The 22,309-nt window shown below is 45.4% G+C and overlaps 2 protein-coding genes across 2 annotated transcripts; one reads left to right on the top strand and one right to left on the bottom strand.

Annotated features, from left to right (window-relative positions):
- The first annotated feature begins 1,343 nt into the window (after positions 1-1,343).
- On the top strand, positions 1,344-10,058 carry tmem151ba (transmembrane protein 151Ba). The gene is made up of 2 exons (XM_007898212.1): positions 1,344-1,412; positions 8,622-10,058. Exons 1-2 carry the CDS (start codon positions 1,344-1,346, stop codon positions 10,056-10,058), a joined length of 1,506 nt encoding a protein of 501 aa, XP_007896403.1.
- Positions 10,059-15,513: 5,455 nt separating this feature from the next.
- Positions 15,514-22,069, bottom strand: tcte1 (t-complex-associated-testis-expressed 1). Its single transcript, XM_042333477.1, has 4 exons — positions 22,015-22,069; positions 20,577-20,810; positions 18,073-19,082; positions 15,514-15,872 (listed from the first exon to the last, which is right to left on the bottom strand). Exons 2-4 carry the CDS (start codon positions 20,767-20,769, stop codon positions 15,663-15,665), a joined length of 1,413 nt encoding a protein of 470 aa, XP_042189411.1. The 5' UTR covers positions 20,770-20,810; positions 22,015-22,069; the 3' UTR covers positions 15,514-15,662.
- Positions 22,070-22,309: the final 240 nt, after the last annotated feature.

Below are 22,309 nucleotides of genomic sequence, written 5' to 3'. Positions count from 1 at the left end.
GTGGTAAACATACTGTGTGCATTTGCTTGATACCCCATTTCCAACCCATCTCTCTTAAGCCAGTGTGCACATTCGTTATCAACAGCATCTGGTTGTGTAGCAATTTTTTTTAAATGAAAGAGTGATTGATAACATCAATCTGTGTGTGTGTGTGTGTGTGTGTGTGTCCAGCTGTCGATGTGCATAGATTTGAAATGTGTTAATCGATCTGCTTAATAAACCTTTCTGTGGTGAGGAACCAGTGAAAGAGCCAGACACAGAGAGACAGAGAGAGAGACACACACACACACACACACACACCCCTCTCCCTCCTCCACTGGAATGAACACAGCAAGTGACAGGGAGTGTATATGTGTGTGTGTGTGTGTGTGTGTTAGAGACAGACAGAGATACAGACTCGATGCAAATGAACACAGAAAGCAACGTAGAGAGAACGAGAGAGATTCACACACACACACACACACACACAGAGAGAGAGAGAGAGAGATAACAGCATAACTTTGCCTTCCCACCAGAGGGAGAAAGAGAGGAGTGAGAAAAATAGAGAGAGAGAGAGAGAGGGAGAGAGGCAGGGGGTGGGGTGGGGTGGGGGGGGAGAGGTAAGGTTGCAACAGTGAGCGAGAGGATGGGGAGGAGGGGGTTTGGCTCATCACAGCACCTGAGAATGTGATGTGCTTTTTTTTTGTGTCGGAAAAGCTGTTGGGGTTGGGGTTTGCCTTTTGCAAAAAAAAAATAAACGAATAAAACTCTTCCCTCTCTCCCTCTCTCTCTCTCTCTCTCTCCCCGAAGATGTGATGACAGCAGCTCTGGTAGGAATGCAGCAAAAGCTGCAGGAGGCGTTAATGCCGGGCAGCCGGGAGGATGGGAGCAACCGCTGGCGGTGTGGGCATCACTGGGGCACTCAGCTGATCCGACAGGTCTAGAGAGGACAGCACAGCACCTTGGACCTGGATGAAGGTCTGAGTGTTGGGTGGGGTGGGTGCGATTCTCTCCACCCCTCTGGGTGGGGTGGGGGGGGGGTTGGGGGAGGGGAGAGTGCTGTGTGTTTTGGGGGGGGTAAGGGGGCAAGAGGGGAGCGGAGTGGGTGGAGGGGGTGATGTGTTTGGCAACTGCCTTTCTGAGTCTCAGTTGGGCGGGTTGGTTGTCCGATAGGGTCCTCGGGCCCTTATTCCCCCGGGCAGGGAGACGGGGATGGTTTGATTGCGGGATCGCGGGGTCGGAGGCTGACTGGCACCCATCCCGGGGGCGGGGGCGTTGGCGGTGACGGTGGTCAGGGGTAGCGTGCCGGCGTGCGTGTTTTGAGCGGAGGGAGGGAGGGCGGGCGGGCGGGCAGCAGACGCGCCATGTCACCAGCAGCGGTTACCGAGAGCAGTCCGGTACCCGACGAGGAGACGGAGAGCATCAGAGAGGAGGTGAGTTGGATTGAAACACCGGTTACGGTGTTATGGTTATGATGCACTTTCTTTCTCCCCCCCCCGCCACCCCGGCCCCACCCCCTCTCAGATATCAGGAGTTAAAACGTAGTTGCCCCCTCCCCATAACAATAATAGCCCTTGCATTTGATATGGCGCCTTATCACGTCGTCGAGACATCTCAAAGCGCTTCACAGAATATACTGTAAAGTGAATTGACTGTGTATTTTGTCGGTGAAACGCAGCAGCCAATTGCACACAGCAGTGTCCCACAAACAGACATGGATTGAGTGATTCAATTATTTTTTCTTATTATTAATGCTTTCCCCATATAAAAGTTGGCATCTGCCTGATTACACGGTCACACAGGTCAGCATTCGGAAGTCCATGAGGATTTGTAAAGATTTTTCGGTTAAATAGGATCTTGGTCCGTATTTCTTGGACTCCTCCTTCTGCTTCCCTCCCCCTCCCCTCCCTCCCCTTTCCCCATGTGCGAAGTTCAATTGTAAACAATAATAATCCTTGCATTTGATGTAGAGCCTTTCACGTTGGAAGGATGTCTCAAAACGCTTGACAAAATTTAGTGTATAGTGAAATTGTTGTGTGGACAGGGAAGGGAGGTTGTGGCTGGTGTTGGTGCACACATGGAATCAGTGACGGGTGCGTTGATCCCCAGAGCTTTAGCCCAGAGTCACCAGGAGCCAAACTTTGGTCACACCAACATTAATTCACCCACCAGGGCAATTTGAGCTCACACATAAGAGGGTGTTGTCACTGAGTTAAAGAAAAAGTGCAGGTGGGTAAAAGAGGAGGTATTAATGTGTTAAAGAGGAGGTACCAATGGGTTAAAGGGGCGGTGTCAATGGGTTAATGAGAATTGCCAATGGGTGCTGTGCTTTCAGCTACTAAGCCCCGAAACTTTGGAACACTCTCACTCTATCCCTCCGCCTTGCCCCCTCCTTCCCCATCTTCAGGTCACGCCTGAAGATCTTCCTCTTCGATCGTGCCTACGGTCACCTCCCCCCGGCTCGGCATCGTGGCACGCCATTGTCAAGCCCTCTGGGACGCTACGCTGCACGAGAAGCGCTGTACAAATGCAAGTTGTTGTTTTGTTAAAGGGACAATTGCAACCAATGGTCACTGGGAAGCCCTAGTGCTGAACAACCACATCTCCACACCTGGGGAGAGTTGGTCACTGACTGTTCTGTTTATCAACATTCATTACACTTAATAGTAACTCTTTTTGTTCAGTGCTGAGATGTTTTGACATGATAAGATGCTATATTTAATCCAACTTTCATTTATTCTAGATTGTCATTCCCTTTTCTAAACGAGCCTTAACTGAGGTCCCTTCTGCCTTCAGGCGGATGTTAAAAGATTCTGTGCTGCTATTTCAGAGAAAAGTGTTCCCAGCCCCCACCCCCGATGTCCTGGCTATTATCCCTTATTGAGATTCACCCCCCCACCAACAAAAATATCTGAATAATCGTCTGCTCATCTTATTATTGTGTGAAATGTTGCTAGCAGAGATCAGCTGCCATGTTTGCCTATATATATAAAACAACATTCATTTCATTTCTAATTATTCAAATATTTATAAAGCCCTTCTAGCCATTTCTTTTATACGAAAGGCGCTGTCTAAATGCAAATTGTGCAGTGCTTCAAGATGTTTCTTTTATGTGAAAGGTGCTCTACGAATATAAGTTGTGAAGCTTTTTCAGACATTTGTTTTATGTGAAAGGCATTCCGCTTTGAGGCATTATCCTACGTGAAGGGCGATATATAAATGCAAGTTGCTGTTGTATAAATATAAGGTCTAATTTAGATAATTTATTTAAATAAAATGCAAATAGATGGAAAAAGAGATACAGAAGGGATAGTAATGTCAATCTGCATTATTTCCTCATAGATTTTTAATTAAGAAATATCACAAAATCAATCCCACAATTTTGTTTAGGGAGGAGGACAGGTGGCATTTGCTCATTAAAACGTCACACATCAGGTTGAGTCCAGGAATGAGAGGCATTATTTATGAGAAGAGACTGGAAACTGGGGCTCTTTTTACCAGAACCAGGGAAGATTGAAAGGAAACCTGATGGAGGCATTCAAAGTCATGAGAGGTTTTAATAATGTGATTAAAAAAAATTACACCGAAGATTAGGGATGTGGAACACTAGACCAAAAATTGTGCTTCAAACAGAATACATAACAGCTTTTAAAAAGGAATTAGACAAATATTTGAAAAGGAAATATATAAAATAGAGTAAGGGGGAAAGGCAGGGGAATGGGACAACAAATTACATTTATATTGCCTTTCACGTCGGTAGGACGTCTCAAAGCGCTGAACAGTCAACGATGTGCATAAATGTACTTCCTTGATTAAATGCAAATGGGACTAGATACATACCTCTTTCAGAGAGTTGGCACAAGCATCATTGGCTGAATGTGCATCTGTGTTTTGCAGTTCTATCATTTTGATTCTAAGTGATGTCTTTCATTGGCATTAATGTGTATTGGTGAATGTACAAGAACTGGCTTGTCAAATACATTTCAGAACAGTGAAGATGCCGCTTCTTTGAAAGGATGGAGGGAAAGGAGAAGTGAATATTTCTGTTAACCTACAGAGAACTTCTGCCCCTAGACTGGTAATTGCTATACACGGGGAGTCAGTCCCATGAATGTCTTGTCACATGTGACATCAAAACCCAGCCGGGCCTTAGAGCTGTTCAGCTAGAAGATATAATAATAATAATACTCCTTGCATTTGATATAGTGTCTTATCATGTCGCTGAAATGTCTCAAAGTGCTTCACAGAATATGTTGTAAAGTGGATTGACTGTGTTTTGTGGAAGAAATGCAGTAGCCAATTGCGCACAGCAGTGTCACACAAACAGTCGTGGATTGAATGCTACCACATTTTTTTTTGGAGGGATTATTACCCCCGGAAAGCGATCTGCCACTGGATTAACAACCGGGTTCTTACTTACTGCTAGGTAAACAGAGGCGTGTGGTTTAAGGAAACTTGCCTAAGGTTTTGCCCCCCACCCCAGGAATCAAACTGGTGCATTGAATTGAAAATAGGCCCAGTTCCTCAAGTCTCTTGGTGAAACATTGAAATTGCACGCCTTATATATTACCAATAGGCCCCAAATTAATAGCACAGAAAAAGGTCTTTCAGCCCCATTGTGTCCATGATGGCTCTTAAAAGATCATTTCCCATACCACTGTGAATTACTTATGTTTAAATTTCTATCTAATTTCCTCTTGAAAGCTAATATAGATATGTCTGACACCCTCCGCCCCCCCCACACACACTTTTTACTCCTTTAGTAATTATTTTAAATTGATGCCCTCTAGTCACTGACTCACCGACCAGCGAAAATAATTTCTCATCAACTATATTAAAACACCCCATAATTTTAAAGACCTTTATCAGGTTTCTGCTAAATTTTCTGTGTCAGGAAAAAGAAAAATCCTCACATCTGGTACAGCATCTTCACGTCAGGAGGACACCACACAGTTCTTCAAATCCCCCAAATTGAAGTTGTCTTGGCCAACAATTNCCCCCCCCCCTCCCACCCCCAATAAAATTAATCACTCACTCCATTGCTGAGGCATTGCTGTGCACAATTGGCTGCCATGTTTCACCCACAAAATACTCGAAATATCAATCCACTTTACAGTATATCCTGTGAAGCACTTTGAGATGTTTCAATGATGTGATAAGGAGCTATATCAAATACAAGGATTATTATTATATTCACAGGATATACTGTAAAGTGCAGTGACTTTGTGTTTTGTGAGCAAACCACAGCATCTAATTTGCGCACAGAAATAAATGTCCCACAAACAACCATGAAGTGAAGTGAAAATAGGTCCTATTCTTCCAGTCTCTTGGTGAAACTGTGGTCCTTATAGATTATTTAACTGGAGAAAAGCATTACCCCTGGGGAACATCACTATTTTCCTCTCTCCATCCTGAATAACAACCACTCTTTATTTTCTATCCTTTCCAATCTTCTATCCATGCTACAACCTTTCAATTAATGCCGTGCACTTTATAATTTTTTGAACAAGCTTTTGAAGCCTGGGTTCTCTTATTAATCATCCCCGATTTAACTTGCACAGAGGTTATCAAAGTGCGGTAGAAATGGGGCTTGGTGTGGGTGTGGATAGAGGGAAGCAAAATGGATAGATACAAAGGAATGGAAGCAGAAAGAGAGGATTGAATAAGAGAAACAATTCAAAGGAGGAAGGTAGGCAGAAGTGAGACACCATGTCCCCAGTGGCCCATGGAGTTAATTTGAGAGCAGGTGGAAACTCTTGACTTCCCCAATAACAGGGAGAAATAGCAGCTACTGCTTGGGTTACCTGGGGACACTGTGTAGATGCTAAGGACTTGCAGTGAGTGAATGCAGTAGCCAAGCGGTCTGAGATGCTACCCTGCATGGAGGGTGCTATATAAGTGCAAGTTATTGCTGTTGTGCAATCACACAGCAAGTCCCCAACCAGCCTCAGTGAAAGGAATTCCCTCCCTGTAACTTGTGTTCTTATTTTTTTCACCACTATGTTTAGTCTCATCAAGGTGAAGGAAGTCAGCTCCAGGGAATGGAATGCTTTTGTGTCAAAATCCAGCACTCCCCAGTCAGGTACAAAAATACAGAGCTCCTACACTTGGCCCATCCAGCTAACTATTGTTGTTTCTAGATGAAACAGTGTCCATGGAGTTTTACTCTATATTTGTGCTGTAGTTATCCTGGAAGTGCTGGATGAGACAGTTTATTATAATAATAATCCTTGCATTTGATAAAGCACCTTATCGTTGAGACATCTCAAATCGCTTCACCGAATATACTGTAAAATTAATTCTCATGGGCGAAACGCAGTAGCCAAGAGCACACAGCAGTGTCCTACAAACAGTCAAAGATTGAGTGACCACATTTATTTTGAGGGATTATTACCCCCAAAAAGCGATCCACCAATCGACTAACAACTGGGTTTCTACTTACTGCTAGGTAAACAGGTGCGTGGAGTAGGGTTTCGCCCAGGAATCGAACCTTGCGAGGCGAGTTTAGAGGGAGCTTTACTCTGTATCTAACCCATGCTGTGACTGACCTGGGAGTGCTAGATTGGACGGTGTAGAGGAAGCTTTAATCTGTATCTAACCCATGTTATAGGTGACCTGGAAGGGCTTTACTCTGGGTCTAACACATGTTGTAGCTAACTTGGGCACTAAATGGAGAATGAACCTGGAGTTCTCTGTTCTAATTTTTAATCACTGCCTTACCCCCCACCAAGCCTCTCCACTGAGTTTCTGCCAATTACATCTGAATGTGTGGCTGGTCAATTGCAAATTCATTGGCGTCTGGAGACTCATCTATCATCCCACAAGTCCCTTCAGCCAATAAACTCATTATGTAATTCAAATGTAGCTTTGATTTATCCTGTGGTCCAGTTTTAAGACCTGGAGGGGGTCCTTCAGCTCATCAGATCACTTCATTCGGTTTATTAGATCTTTTAATCCCACTTCTCCACATTTTCCCCATAACCCTTACTTGTCAAGTATCTATCCACATTTGTGCATTTGCTATACTAAAAGCAGAAGCTTGTACTTATACATGCACAATAACATCTTGAAGCACATTGCATAGACAGAGTGAAATTCTGAGCAAAGTGGGAAATAGGGGGAGAAGGGAGTTGACCAAATATGCAATTGAATAGGTCAGTTTTCTAGAAAGGCTTTGAAAATGCAAAGGATTTTATAATAATAATATAATAATAATATTCCTTGCATTTGATATTGTGTTGTTGAGAAGTCTCAAAGCACTTCACAGGATATATTGTAAAGTGAATTGACTGAATATTTTGTGAGTGAAATGCGGCAGCCAATTGGCACAGCAGTCGTGGACTGAGTGACCAAATTATTATTAATTTGATTTGTAGGGAAAGGATCTGGTAATCGACTAACAACCAGATTCCTACTTACTGTAAGGTAAACAGAGGCATGTGGAGTAAGGACACTTGCCTGAGGTTTCTTTTGCCCGGTAAGCTGGGGCCTCACGCTTGCAAGGCGAGTGCGCTAACCACTACGCTACAGGACTCCACAATAGAAAGGATGAGAGATATTTTGGGGGGAGTTCCAATGAGCGGGAACATCATGGCTAAACACTCAGGTGCCTACGGTCAGGTGGAAAGGGTGAGGGATGTCCTGCAGGTACAAGTTGGCGAGAGAATGGGGGTTGAGATGGTAGATGGGGTAGGAGCGTGGAAGAATCAAAGAAAGAACTTTCTTTTCATAGCACCTTATCACACCAAAATATTTCAAAATGCTTCACAGATAAGTGACTGTGTTTTTGTTGGCAAACGTTGAGCCCATTTTATAATAATAATCCTTACATTTTGTATAGTGCCTTTCACATCAGAAGGAAGTTGCAAAGGGTTTCACAGGATATACCGGAAAGTGTAACAACTCTATATTTTGTCGGCAAACTTGGTAGCCAATTTGCACACAGTAATTTCCCACAAACAGCCATGAAATGATTGACCATTTTCCTTAGGGGATTGTTGGCCAGGACATCGGGAGATACTCCCTTCTCTTTTTGAATAGTGCCATAACTTTAATGTCCAGCTAAACAGGCAGATAGGACCTCAGTTTAATGACCCATCCTCCAACATTGCTGCACATCCCCAGCACAGCATGTGTCAGCCTAGACTATACAAATTCCTAACCGCAAACCCACAACCTTCTGACTCAGGGGCAGGAGTGTTAGCGACTGAACCAGGCTGACAAACAGCTTGTGTACAGCAAGTACCTATAAACCACCAAGCAGTGAATGATCAGTTATGTTGGAGGAGTGTTGGCTGGAGAAATTCCAAGCCTCTCTCTAGTTCCATGTTCCAGGATCTTTTAAGTCGGGCAGATGGCACTTCAGTTTAATATCTCATCTGAAGAATCGCACCTCCGACAATGCAGTACTACCCTTTGTATTGCACTGGAGCACCAGCCTAGACTGTGAGCTCAAGTCCCGATGTGGGGCTTGAACCCACAAACTTCTGACCCACCCAGAGAAGGGAGTGCATGCTACCAACTGAGCCCTGAGCCAAGCTTCTGAACTGATGTTGACAGCTGAGTGTGAAAGCTTGTTAGTCATTGACTTTCTTTTCCCTGTGTTTTTTCCTTCGGAATGGGTGGGAATTCCATTTCAGCAGCAGCGTCCAGTGAAGCAGTCCCTGAGCCAGTCCCTGTGCCGAGAATCACATTGGAAGTGTCTCACGCTCTCGCTTCTGATGTATGGTTGTCTGGGAGCCATGACTTGGTGTCATGTGACCAAGGTGACCAGGCTGACCTTTGATAGCGCCTACAAGGGAAGGTCCATGATGTACCATGACAGCCCTTGTTCCGATGGCTATGTCTACATACCGTTGGCCTTCCTGGTCATGCTGTATGTGGTCTATCTTGTGGAGTGCTGGCACAGTCATACCAGGAACGAGCTCCAGTATAAGGTGGATGTGGAGAGCGTGTATGAGCATGTGGAGAGGATGCAGCAATCTACGCCCTGCATCTGGTGGAAGGCCATAAGCTACCACTATGTGCGCCGGTCCAGACAGGTGACCCGCTACCGCAATGGTGATGCTTACACCACAACTCAGGTCTACCATGAGAGGGTCAGCACCCATGTAGCTGAGGCAGAGTTCGACTACTCCAACTGCGGGGTCAAGGACGTCTCCAGGGAGCTGACCGGCCTGGAAGAAGGGACGGCCACTAAATTCCGTTTCACCAAATGCTTCAGCTTCGCCAACATGGAATCCGAGAACTCCTACCTGACCCAGCGCGCCCGCTTCTTCACCGAGAACGAGGGCCTCGACGACTACATGGAGGCCAGGGAGGGTATGCACCTCAAGAACGTCGAGTTCAAGGAGTACATGATCACATTCGGGGACCCTGACCGCCTGCCCTGGTACGTGTCCCATCGAGCCTTCTGGGTGGCTGCCTTCCTGACCCTCTCGTGGCCTCTCCGGGTGTTGGTGGAGTACCACACCGCCTTTGCCCACTACCACGTGGAGAAGCTATTTGGCTTCGACTATGTCCCCTCCACGCCGGGGGAGGACAGGCCGTACTTCAGGCGCATCCCCCGGGTCAACACGGTGGACAGCACAGAACTGGAGTGGCACATCCGCTCCAACCAGCAGTTGGTGCCCAGTTACTCTGAGGCGGTGCTCATGGACCTGGTCGGGCTCTCCGGCTGCAATGGCTACACCCTCTGCGGTTACGGCAGGTATCGGCGGAACTGTGAGCGGTGTCACCGGGCCATGAGCAGCGCCTCCATCTTTTCCCGCAGCGGACTGAGCATCTGTGGCAGCTCTCCCCGCATCCCGCTGAGCGGGAGCCGCTTCTCCCTGGGGAGGCTGCATGGCTCCCGCAGGAGCTGCTTCTGGAGGAGCAGCAGTGGGAGCCTGCAGGAGGCTGGTTGCCCCAATGAGCAAACCCGCTGCCTCTCCAGCCAGGTCCAGGTCGAGGAGGAGCCACCTCCCTACCAGGATGCCCTTTACTTCCCAGTCCTCATAGTCCATCGCAACGAAGGTTGCCTGCACCATGACCATAGGCACTGCAGCAGAAATGGTTCGTGCATTGAGACATCGCTGTAAAACCAATGGATCGTGTGCCCTGGAGTCACCCCACACAGGGGCTTGCCAATTGCATAGAGGGACTATGAACTCACAACGACAACCAACCAACTGGATGTAGAATGGGCCACTCAGGTCATGATGCCCATGGAATTTATTTTTATGAAACCACGACTGTTGTTGAACATTTTCAAAGGGAAGAGGCCAAGGTCCTTAAATCCATCATTTCAACAATTCGGAGTTTTTCTCATTGTTGAACGCTGGCTCCGATAAGAAGTTTCTGGGCAGGATGCCCCAGTAAGCGGGAGAGGGTGGAGGAGAGCTGCGAATCTGTACCATTCCACTTGTACCATGCCTGCCTTCAACGCGAGCTTCCATCATTGTGTCGAGCAGGGTGAAGAGAATGGATGCAGTGATAATCCTTCACACTAACCACACCAATGGAAATTTACAACTCACTTTGAGCCGGCAGAAATACAATCTATTGAAGAACCAACAAGTAACACAGGAGTAGGCCATTCAGACTCTCGAGCCTGTTTCGCCATTCTAATTAGATCATGGCTGATCTGTACCTCAACTCCCAAGGCACGAGAGTGATGGGACACAAGTTCAACTGCTTGTACCACACTACCCTGGATTGTAAAATTTGGAGGAATCAACTTTACTAGATTTTACTTCTTTCCTTCACATAGCCATGGGCTAAAGGAGGACCAAGTGAAACAAAAAGAACTCACATTTTTATATAGCGCCTTATTACATTGAAACATCTCAAAGCGCCTCACAAGTAGTTACTGATAACTGCAGACACGGTTTTTGGTGACAAAAAGGCAGCCATTTGCACCACCAAGGTTCCACAAATTACCACAGGGTGAATGACCAATTAATCTGGTGGATTGTTGGCTAAAATACCAAGATAAATTCCCTTCTGTTTTCCAGCAGCATCGCCAAATCTTTAATGTCTACCTAAATAGGCAGGCAGGATCTCAGTTTAATAGAATTGCTACTCCGACAATATAGTGCTCCATTAGAATGCACTGCAATTAGCCTGTGAGCTCAAACACTTGGGAGATTGAACCAACAACCTTCTGACCCAGAGATCAATGTCACCAACTGTGTTGGGCTGACTGAATGGTATCAGGATGTCCTTATGTTTTCTAAGTACCCATTTTAAAGAGGTGGTTCAGCAATTTACCTTGTTATAAGATATTAAGTAAGATATGTATTGGGAACTAGAGTGAAAAAATACCAGGCATTCAGATGTAGGTCCACAAGCAAGTCATAAAGCTGGAAAGAGTTTATGGTTTATCATTGAAAAGTTCTATAATTTAGGAATATCATCTCAAAAAAAAGGTGCAGATGAAGAAAGTTCTTGACCATTTGATCTCATCCTTCCAGAATACCTACATCCTTCCTTCCAGAATACACATCTGCCTATTCAGCATCAAAGCACTTCTCAAGTGTGTCCAGCACCCAGCCTTGATCACCCTTCATGTTAACCCCATTCCAGGAGTCAGTGCCCACCTGTGTAACGAAATACATCCTAGTGTCGGTTCAAAACTTGCCCTTCTAACATCTGAATCTGTGCCTGCTGCCTCACTGTATCTGAAAGTAATCTGAGAATGGAGGAAATAAAAAGAAAACAGTAACAATGTTCACATATCTTTCATGTAGGAAAATTAGTGGAGACTTCTGATGGTCAGTCTGAGGATCTTGTAGTTGTTCCACTTGAGAACAGGGGTGAGAACAGCCTAGTACAGCAGAAGATATGGGCTGCAGAGTTCTGAACGGATTTAGAACTACAATCTTGGATAAAAGGGAAACCACAAAGTGAGATCTCAGTGACAGAACGACTCCAGAACAAATCTCCAGGTCAACAGATGAATAAAACCATTTTCTCCACTTCTCAACAGCCACAACTTGATTCCTTGTTTCACAGTAAGAATCTTCAGCTGAATTTCAATGGACATTGGAAATCCAAGTCAAATATTCTTTGTGCATCTCTGCTGCGAAGCTACATAACTGCAAAGCCCATTCTGATGCATCTACCTAGAAAAGGGTCCATGAAACAGTGGGCAAAATGGATTTCACACCTATGCAACCCCACAATATATATTGATATATAAATGCCAGACTGTGTGATAGCTTCATGATTCCCTTCCTCGGTGACTATCCAATAGTGCAATGTCTACTGTTAACTAATGCTTCAGACTGTTCAGCTCAACAACTTAAGGAATGTATTCTCTTCAAGACCTCTCCAAGGACTTCTTTGATAACCTGTGTGACTTTGATAGGTTATGTGGATCATTCACTGTGATTATTAGAGTGCGCTCTTTCAAACAAAAAAAACACAATAGGGTGAAGAACTTCAGCACAAAGCTAAGCAGGTTGGGTTTGTGATTTAACATATCGGCCAAAATATTTTGTGTGGAACAATTTGCTGCAGACTTCAATCTAAAGTGCGGATCAAGCTTGGTCGTCACTGCTTTGTGTAACATGCCTTGTGATCGTCTTTCTTTCAGTGGGTGCCATTGTTAATGGGCATGATGGTAATATGAAGCAACAACTTGATTGACATGTATCTGCAAGTTCAATCATTTCCATTTTATGAAGTCAATTGGAGGGGGGGGGGGATTTGAATGGGAAGTCATTTTCTAGACTTGCCATATTGAGGCGGCTGGCTTACCTGACTGCCCAAAACAAAAGCCTGCAAAACATTTTGAAAACATTATCACCGAAAAACAGATAGCCAACTGGGCTCACAATCTTTTGGAAGGTAGGTACCATGGATGAATTGGGTGCTAAACTATTTTGCTAATCTGATGGGCTACTGCCTATTGACCTGATTCATTGCTTTGTTAGCAGACATTGGCTGTATCTGTAGGAAAATCGTCTCCGTTATCTATCACTTCAGTATGAGTGATACACGCGTTCTTTGACTGTTCAATGGTTTTGCTGTCATGTAGATGATATTTATACAGAATCTGAATGTCCCTCAGAAATACAAATGGGTTGGGAAAGGGGAAAGGGATGGAGGAGAGGGATACACGTCTGTATATGTGCGTCTGGCCCTTGTTGGTTGTATCTCTGCGAACGAGCACTGTGCAGAGTCCCATCACACAGCTTGAATCTCTTACACAGAACTGTGATGGGGGGGGAGTTGGGAGTGGGAGGGGAGAGAGGGTTCGGGATGAACACAAAGCACTTCCACGGAATGTGGGGTGGGATGGAGCTAATCCAGTCTGGGGTGGAGGGTGGGTTGCTAAAACACAAAATGTATGTAAAAGAGCCAGTTTCTCCCAATTTTGGGCTGTACTACTGTAGCAAGCTGAGAATAAAGCACCTTCTGTTTGAATTGAACTTGTCTGCATTATAGAGTAGCACGGACTCACCACCCCCCTTCATAACAATAATCCTTGCATTTGATATAACACCTTATTGTGTCTCAAAGCGCTTTACAGAATATATTGTAAATAATAATAATAATAATCCTTGCATTTGATATAGCACTTTTCACGTCGGGAGGACGTCCCAAAGCGCTTCACAGAATATACTGTAAAGTGAATTGACTGTATATTTGTGGGCGAACGCGGCAGCCAATTGCGCACAGCAATGTCCCACAAACAGTCGTAGATTGAAAATGACCAATTTATTATTGTTTTTGGTTTTGGAGGGATTATTATTAGGCTCTGTGTGGAGTAAGGAAACTTGCCCAAGGTTTCGCCCTCTGCCTGGAATTGAACTCAGGTCTCTCGCTTGCAAAGCGAGTGTTCTAACCACTGAGCTACAGGACTCCACAGTAGAGCCACGATTATCAGTTTGTTTCAATTATCTACCTCCAATAATACATTTAATCGGATTTCAGTGTTTGGAAAAACAGAACAATGTGGAAATATGCATCTGGCAAAATGGAAAAGGTTAGAAGTGGAATGCTTGGAACAAGGCTCAATAAGCAACACCAAAAAGGCCAGGAATGTAGTAGATGATCTATGAGCTATTGTAAATTCTGCCTAATTAACATACACCCAAATTAGAGCCACTGTTTGACCAGGACTCACAGTGGAAACACAAACTATCTTTGCAGCAAAGGATCAGCAGAAAAATAGTTAAGAGTGACACAAACGCTTTAAGGAGATTAAAGGGGATCGACTATTTTGTGGGCAAAACGCAGCAGCCAATTGCGCAGAGCAGTGTCCCACAAAAGAGTCGTGGTTGAGCGACCAAATTATTATTTTAAAATAATTTTATTTGAAGGGATTATTACCCCTGGAAAGCAAAATGCCAATCGACTAACAACCAGGTTCTTACTTACTGCTTGGTAAACAGAGGCGTGTGGAGTAAGGAAACTAGCCTAAGTTTCCCCGTCCCCTATAACTTGAAAAATGTGTGTGTATGCAATGCAGAAAATTGTGGAGACCTCAGGCTTTCAAAGGGGCCCAGCAGTGAATATGTGAATTTCAAGGCTTAGAAAGTCTCAAAGTGTTTGACTGGCTGCTGTGTATTGCAGGCAAGGTGGGAAGGGCAGATAAGAGGAAGGTGACTGAAAGCATGGTTGAGGTTGTTTTTAGGAGGATTTTGAAAGCAGAGACAGGATGCTAAGTGAGGGGAATTTTTACAGTATTCAGACCAATCATGGATGGGGGGAGAGGAATAAAGCTCTAGGGTCAGTTTGGGAGGAAATGAAAGACTTCCAAACACTCAGTAACCCAACCTAGGGCAGCACAAACAATGTCTCAGCACTTTTCTCCTCTTCCCCCCAATTAAATTTAGACTTATACAGCTTGTTTCACGTAAATGAAACATCTCTAGGCAAGTGTTTTACAACAACAACTTGTCTCGGAGCATTTGACAATGAAGGAGCCTGATGCCGAATCGGGGGGAGGGAGGAGGTGACCATGAAAATAAAACTGATTAGAAATGAAGGGAATGTTGTTAGACAAGGCAAACACAGCAGCTAATCTATGCCTGTAACTTCGCACTCACAACAATGAGTTGTCAATTCATTTGAATTTAGAGAGGGAATATACAACAGCTTGCATTTATATAGCGTGCCCTCACATAGAAGAATGTCTCAGCAATTTACAGACAGGTGGGGGGGCGGGGGGGGGAGGGTAGAGGGGGAAAGCACTGACATTGGCATGGTCGAAGAGGTCGGTTTTAAGGCAGGACAGAGGATAAAGGCACATGATCGGAAAGTTCGGCCCCCAATGGTGATGTGGGTGAGAAAGGGCATGTGCAGGGCCTGAGTTATCTGATCGAGGATGTCGGAGAAATAGTGAGGTGCTGGGGCATAAGGCAAGATAACCAGGGGAACATTTCTTTGAAATGGCTGTAGAGAGAGGGACCCTTTTTCTGAATCACTGGGCAGAGTGAAACCATGATAACTTAATAATACAATCTGCAAAAGGGATGATAACCTGGCAATAAGTAATACATATTTAATGTAGAATTAGCCCTCACCTCAAGAAATTAAAATGATGGAGCTGACCCAAACAGGGGTTGTTACATCTGTAACAGGAGGAGGTGGGGGGGGAAGTAAAGAAGAAAACAAGAAAAGCCCAAAATGATCCGATGAACTCACTCTCACTTGTTTCTGGAAGTTTTCTGGAAGGAGGAGTGGGTTGGTGATTAAATGGAGTATGGGGCGTCGGTGGTAGATGAGTTTGTGGCTTTCACAAGTTTCTGCTTGCACATGTCCTCCCGCACTCGCTCCTGGTTGTTGTAGAGTACCTGATTGATGAAGTATTCTGTCTCTTGATTGATCTCTGTCAGTCGCAGGTCAAATTTCAGCAGGGTTCTGTTCTTCGCAATGCCCTCCTGCAGCTGCTTCCCACCATCCTAACCGAGCAAAACAGATGCAGGATTGAACCAAGAGGTCACTTGCTATACTTGTCCTTCCTGTATTGATTAGAGCACTTGTCTCGCAAGTGAGAGGACCCATGTTTGATTCCCGGGTGGGGCGAAACCATAGGTTAGTTTCCTTACTCTGTTTACCTAGCAGTAAGTAGGCACCTGGTTGTTAGTCGATTGGTGGATCGCTTTCCGGGTGTAATAATCCCTCCAAAAATAACCCCCCAATAATTTGGTCACACAATCCATGGCTGTTTGTAGGACAATGCTGCACACAATTAGCTGCCGCGTTTCACTCCCAAAATACAGTCAATTCACTTTACAGTGTATTCTGTGAAGCGCTTTGAGACGTCTCAACGACAATAGGGCACTATACAAATGCATGTATTATTATTATTATTATTATTATTACACTGGGATTACGCACTGATACAGTGATTTTAAAGAAACATCAGAGAGCTTCCCTGAAGACACTGAATCCTGCTATATGCACCAAATGACCAATGGTAGCTCACCCAATGATCACTTTTTATGCGTGAATCAGGAAGGGTGTGGGGAGCGCGGGTAAAGGAAACATAACAGTTACACTCAATCCTGCCTTCACCTGACATCCAATTACTCTCAATATCGTTGTTTGTCCTCCATCATGTCTCCCCGGGTTTATTATCCAATTCTCAACAAATGAAGTGAATCTTACGGAGGCAAATGCAGCAACTAATTTGCATCCAACAATTTTGCACTAGTAGGTGAGTAATCGAGATGAGTAGTCAATTGAACAACACCTTGCATTTATATAGCATCCTTCACGCAGGTTAGCATCTTGAAGCAATTAATAATGGTGTTGTGTGACACTGAGCTGAGGAGAAAAAGGAGAGGTGAACGTAGGCATGGGCAGAGAATGTAGGCCCGGGATGTGATCTGAAGACAGACAAAGAGGAGGCAAAGCAGAGGGATTGAGGCAGGGAGTTCCAGAGGGTCAGGGGTTAGTGGCTGAAAGCACAGCTGTCATTGGTGACGTAGAGAGGTTGAGGGATATTCAAAACAACAATAACTTGCATTTACATAGCGCCCTTCACTAAGAGTGCTTGATAATGGTGGGGGGACGGGGGCAGTGACCGTAAGCACGATCGAAGAGGAAGGTCTTCAGACGCGACTTGAACAAGGGGAAGGAGAGGGCAAGGTGGAGGGTTTGAGGATGATTGTTCCAGAGTTTGGGTTATAGTGGCCACCAATGGTGGAGTGGAGGGCATGATGGACAAACAGGAGGTTAAAGTCAGTTGAGTGGAGGCAACGCATAGTGGGTTAGGGAGTAAGCAGGTCGGAGAGGTAGGGAGGTGCCAGGGCATGAAGGGATTTAAAGATGAGTGAGAGGATCCTGAAATCGATCTGTTTGGTGATAGGGAGCCAGTGGAGTCTGGCTAGAACTGGGTACGGAGTTTATTGTGGTGATAGGGGTACGGAGTTTATTGTGGTGATTACGTGGTACAAAAGGAGCTGGCTAGCTAGATTCTTAGGAAGTAAGGGAGAAAGGGTGGGATAATGGGAGCAAGGAAGGTTTGGTGGCTTAATAAGCCAAGGTCACAAATCCATGACTGTCCTATACCTTGGGACGTCCTCCCGATGTGAAAGTCGCTATACAAATGTAATTTGTTGTTGTTAATAGCATCCTCCTGTTTCTGTGCTCTTACAATCAGGAAGAAAATTCAACAATTCTTTTAAACCCGAAATGTCAGATAGTGACATAACAGCGTGGCCTATCATTTGAGATAGTGCCATATCAAGTTATTAAGATGCCACAAAGTGCTTCACAGAATATATTGTAAAGTGAATTGACTATATTTTGTGGACGAAACATGACAACAAATTGCGCACAGCAATGTCACACAAACAGTTGTGGATTGAGTGACCAAATTATCATTATTATTATTTTTTGAAGGGATTATTACCCCCAGAAAACGATCTGCCAATTGACTACGTACTGTTAGGTAAACAGAGCCGTGTGGAGTAATGAAACTTGCTTAAGGTTTCGCCCCACCCGATAATCGAACCAAGGTTCTCTCGCTTGCAAGGCGAGCACGCTAACCACTATGTTAGGGAATTCTACTATTACTGCACCCCGCTAAATCTTGCTCTCCTCGATTCCTACACTCCACCAATAATCCCCTCCTTGGACTTCAACAATACTTACAGGCCCAATGCTATTGCAGGAGAGGTCGATGCACTTCAGGACACTGTTCTTGGCCAGGACCTCGGAGAGAACCATGGCCATGGGCTCCGTCAGTTCGTTGCTCCCCAGGTGAATCTCTTCCAGGGTGGGAGACTTGATGAGAGCACGTCCGATGGCTTGTCCCCCGTCATCACCGATCTGGTTTAGCCGGAGGTTGAGCGACCGCAGGGTGGTGTAACGCCTTAGTTTGTAGGATAGAGCCTTGGCTCCATGGGCCTTGATTTCATTGTTGCATAGGTCGATCTTCTCCAGCTTACTACTGAGCACCAGCTTGGCTATGGCTCTGGTCCCCCGGTCTCCAATCTTGTTGTGCGAGAGATCCAGCTCCATCAGGGACGGGTGGTCCAGCATGTGCTTGATCAGGACCCTCAGTTTATCATCGTCGATCTTGTTGCGGGTCAGCTTGAGGACTTTCAGGCTGATGCAGGCTTTGATTGCCTTGGCCAGCAAACGGCAGTCGGTGTTGGTGAACTCAAAGATGCTCCATTCAAAATTCATCCCACAGTCTTTGACCCCATACGTCACGTGCAGCTCCTCTAGTTTCAGGAGCTTAGGCAGCAACATACTGAAATCAAAGTGGTCCAGGCTTGTTTCGCTGTTGCTTCCCACCTCCGAGATGTCGTCCTCCTCCACCTCGGGCAGCTGCTTGACCGGCGGCAGAAGCTGAGAAATCTCCAGCCTTCTCACATAGTTCTTGCAAAGAGGCACCAGCTCTAGTATCACCACCTGGTCTGTGGTCTCCGGGATGAAGTGCTCAATGATGTTCTTCAGGAGCCTCTCAAAAAACATGCTCTTCCAGCTGCCGCCATGTTTGGACATGTCACAAACCTCCCAGCATTCCAGGCAGCACCGCCTCCAGTAGCCCTCGTCCCCCACCAGGTTGGCTGTCACCTGAATAGGAATCTCTGTGGATATCTTTTCCAGTACTCTCTCTTTGTGGTGTTTCAGCAGCCTTTTCAGGATGGGGTTACCTGGAGAACAAACATAGATATTTAACCGGATAGATTAATTGCTGGGAGCAATCCAGCCCATCATGTCTGCTGGGCCCAAGACAGAGTGTCCCAAGATCAAAGACAAAAGCAAGTAAAGGATAGGAAATCAGAGAGAGTGGGATTGCAGATAATCTTCTATACTAATAAAGCAAAAATGTCTTTGTCTACCAAGAACGCAATAACCGATTTATGTAGAGACATGATTTAAACCTCATCGGAAAGGTCTTGCATGGGAGAGCGTCATGGGCATATGTTTTGGGGGGAATGCCTATCATTGATAAGCTGTATTAAAAAATATATTAAAAAATGCTTTAATTAAGCCCCCAAAAAGGTATACATGGTATTTTGCAACAAAGTGGCGACAGAGGTCACACACACCTTCTAGAGAGATTTATTTATACTAATAAAGACGAAGTGCCAGGAGTCCTCCCAACCAGGAGTCCTCCCACTGGAGTCCCAAAAGGATACATGTGCAAATATGTGAACAAGGGATGCCAACGAGTTCAATAGCACATTTTCTTAACCTTAAGGGATAAAGATGCCGAAGAAGCGAAGATCAAGCCTTTCAAAGACAAATAAAAATGCCAAACGAGAGAAGGCCGATTAAATGAAACTGGTTGCAAGCGTAGCTGTAACGGGTAAGGCTAGCAATAATAATAATAATAAGATGACTAAAAAGAAGAAGAATCCTTGCATTTGATATTGGGCCTTATCATGTCATTGAGATATCTCAAAGGCGTTTCACAGAATATATTCTGAAGTGAACTGACTGTATTTTGTGGGCAAAACACAGCAGGCAATTGCACACATCAATGTCCCACAAACAGTTGTGGAGTGAGTGACCACATTTTTTTTTGGAGGGATTATTACTCCTGGAAACTGATTCACCAAGTGACTAACAAACAGGTTCCTACTTACCGCTAGGTAAACACAGATGTGTGGAGTAAGGAAACATGTCTAAGCTTTCACCCTGCCCATGAATTGAACTCAGGTCCTCTCACATCCGAGGGTTCTAACCACTGCAATACCGGACTCCAGATTTGATATTTATCACATGGGAGATGTACTAGAGGTGGATCTCCTCTCTCCATTGTGGGTGATGAAATCTGAGGAACTGGGTCTGTACTTTATGCTGCTGATTAGTGGGCTACCAGATTTTTGGATTTGTTTTCTAAAAGGCTGTTATCCCTCAAACGCGTAGTGTGTAAGTATCTCCCTAAGGGAAAGGGGACTGAGATACATCACCCAGTATACAGTGAGGTAGAGGGGACTGAGTGACACGAATCAGTGTACAGTGAAAAAGAGGTGATCAAGAGATACCAGGCAGCATACAGATATCTCCATGATGGAGAAGGAAGTGAGAGACTCCAGTCAGTGGGTAATGAGGGAGAGAACTGAGTAACATTAGTTAGTATATCAATGCCGAGATAATTCCCTGCTTTGTCCAAACCAACCCCTTGGTGCTTCACTTACTTCCGAAGTTTGTTATAATATGGTTGAGGCAGAGGTCCACAAGTGTGGGGACAGTGGCAAGGGACCATTCAGGATCTTCAGCGATGATACGTCTCATCCTCCTGGGGTCTGAAGCAGCGTTCTTGTTGGGATCTGAACTTGGGGAGAGGTTATGCTGGTCCATTTCAGTGGCTGTCTTGCTCATGGAGGTCATGGAGATGAATTTAATTATCTTCAGAGGTTCAATGTAGGTGGCTAGGGCAATAAAGCAAGAGGGAGGTCAGCAGAGATTGCGTCAGGCCCTCAGTGACAGATAATAAATTTTTAATAACACAAAATAATTATAATATTTATCCTTATATTTAATAAAGCACATATAACAGCAAAACAATGAAATCCATTTCAGAGGGATGGCTGCTAAGTGTTCCGACAATATTTGTAGGCAAATGTGCACAGCAAGGTTTCAAAAACATCTATTTTATCTAGAAAAAATCTTTGGCTTGGACACTAAAAGACACTCCATTCTCTTTCCCAATAGTTTAAAGTATCACTGTAGGATGACACCTCCAACAATACAGGACTACAATGGAATCAGGTTCAAATTCCTACTTGAGGCTTGAAACCGCAATCTGCTAGTACAGAGGCCAGAGTGCGACTGACTGAGATATTCTGAAATTGTTGAATAATCGGAGGGAAGGAGAAATTTTATTCCATGGAATAAGGTACAGTAACACTCATTCCACCTGCTGCTTGCTGACTTGTCCATAGCGTAGAAGAGAGTTTTGTCCTCAAGAGTGGAAATTAGGTTTATCTCCAGTCTGGAAACTGGAAACCACGCATCCCACCTTACACACAGAAATCCTGGAGCTAGAGTGTTGGAATGGAATGTGCACTCTCTCCCTGGAGGGACGCATCCTGCTTCCTAATTCCGGAAAGTATTAGGCGCAGGTTGGTAAAGAGCCAAGGCTTGAGGCAGAAGGAGAAATATGTTCCAAGGTGTGAGAGTTATTTATTCCCAGAAACTGAGTTTTATTAACAAGTTTCTCCGAAGTGGAGCGGGATTGGTTAGTCTCCAGGGTTGAGGGGGGATTGGTTAGTCCTCAGGGTGGAGGGGGTATTAGTTAGTCCTCAGGGTGGAGGGGGTATTGGTTAGTCCTCAGGGTGGAGGGGTATTGGTTAGTCCTCAGGGTGGAGGGGTATTGGTTAGTCCTCAGGGTGGAGGGGGTATTAGTTAGTCCTCAGGGTGGAGGGGTATTGGTTAGTCCTCAGGGTGGAGGGGTATTGGTTAGTCCTCAGGGTGGAGGGGTATTGGTTAGCCCTCAGGGTGGAGGGGTATTGGTTAGTCCTCAGGGTGGAGGGGTATTGGTTAGTCCTCAGGGTGGAGGGGTAGTGGTTAGCCCTCAGGGTGGAGGGGTAGTGGTTAGCCCTCAGGGTGGAGGGGTATTGGTTAGATACTGACCGGCTGAGGCGGCAGTGACGGGAGATGAGCTCTCCCCTCCCCCTCTCTCTCTCTCGGCGCTGCCGTTGCCGGGGAAACCGACCAGAATTCCTCGCGCCCGAGGCAGCCGGAAGTATCATCCATTGCCATGGAAACTTGCACATACCCTCCCCATACACCGACCCCCCCCCCACATACTTACCCCCTCACCCCCACACACACACTCCCCCTCTCACCCCACACACACACACTCCCCCTCTCACCCCCCCACACACTCCCCCTCTCACCTCTCACCCCCCCACACACAACACTCCCC

Source organism: Callorhinchus milii, unplaced genomic scaffold (genome assembly GCF_018977255.1).
Source record: "Callorhinchus milii isolate IMCB2004 unplaced genomic scaffold, IMCB_Cmil_1.0 Scaffold3, whole genome shotgun sequence".
NCBI lineage: Eukaryota > Metazoa > Chordata > Chondrichthyes > Chimaeriformes > Callorhinchidae > Callorhinchus > Callorhinchus milii.
Note: the sequence above shows the minus strand (reverse complement) of the source record. Positions and strands in the feature narration are given on the sequence as shown.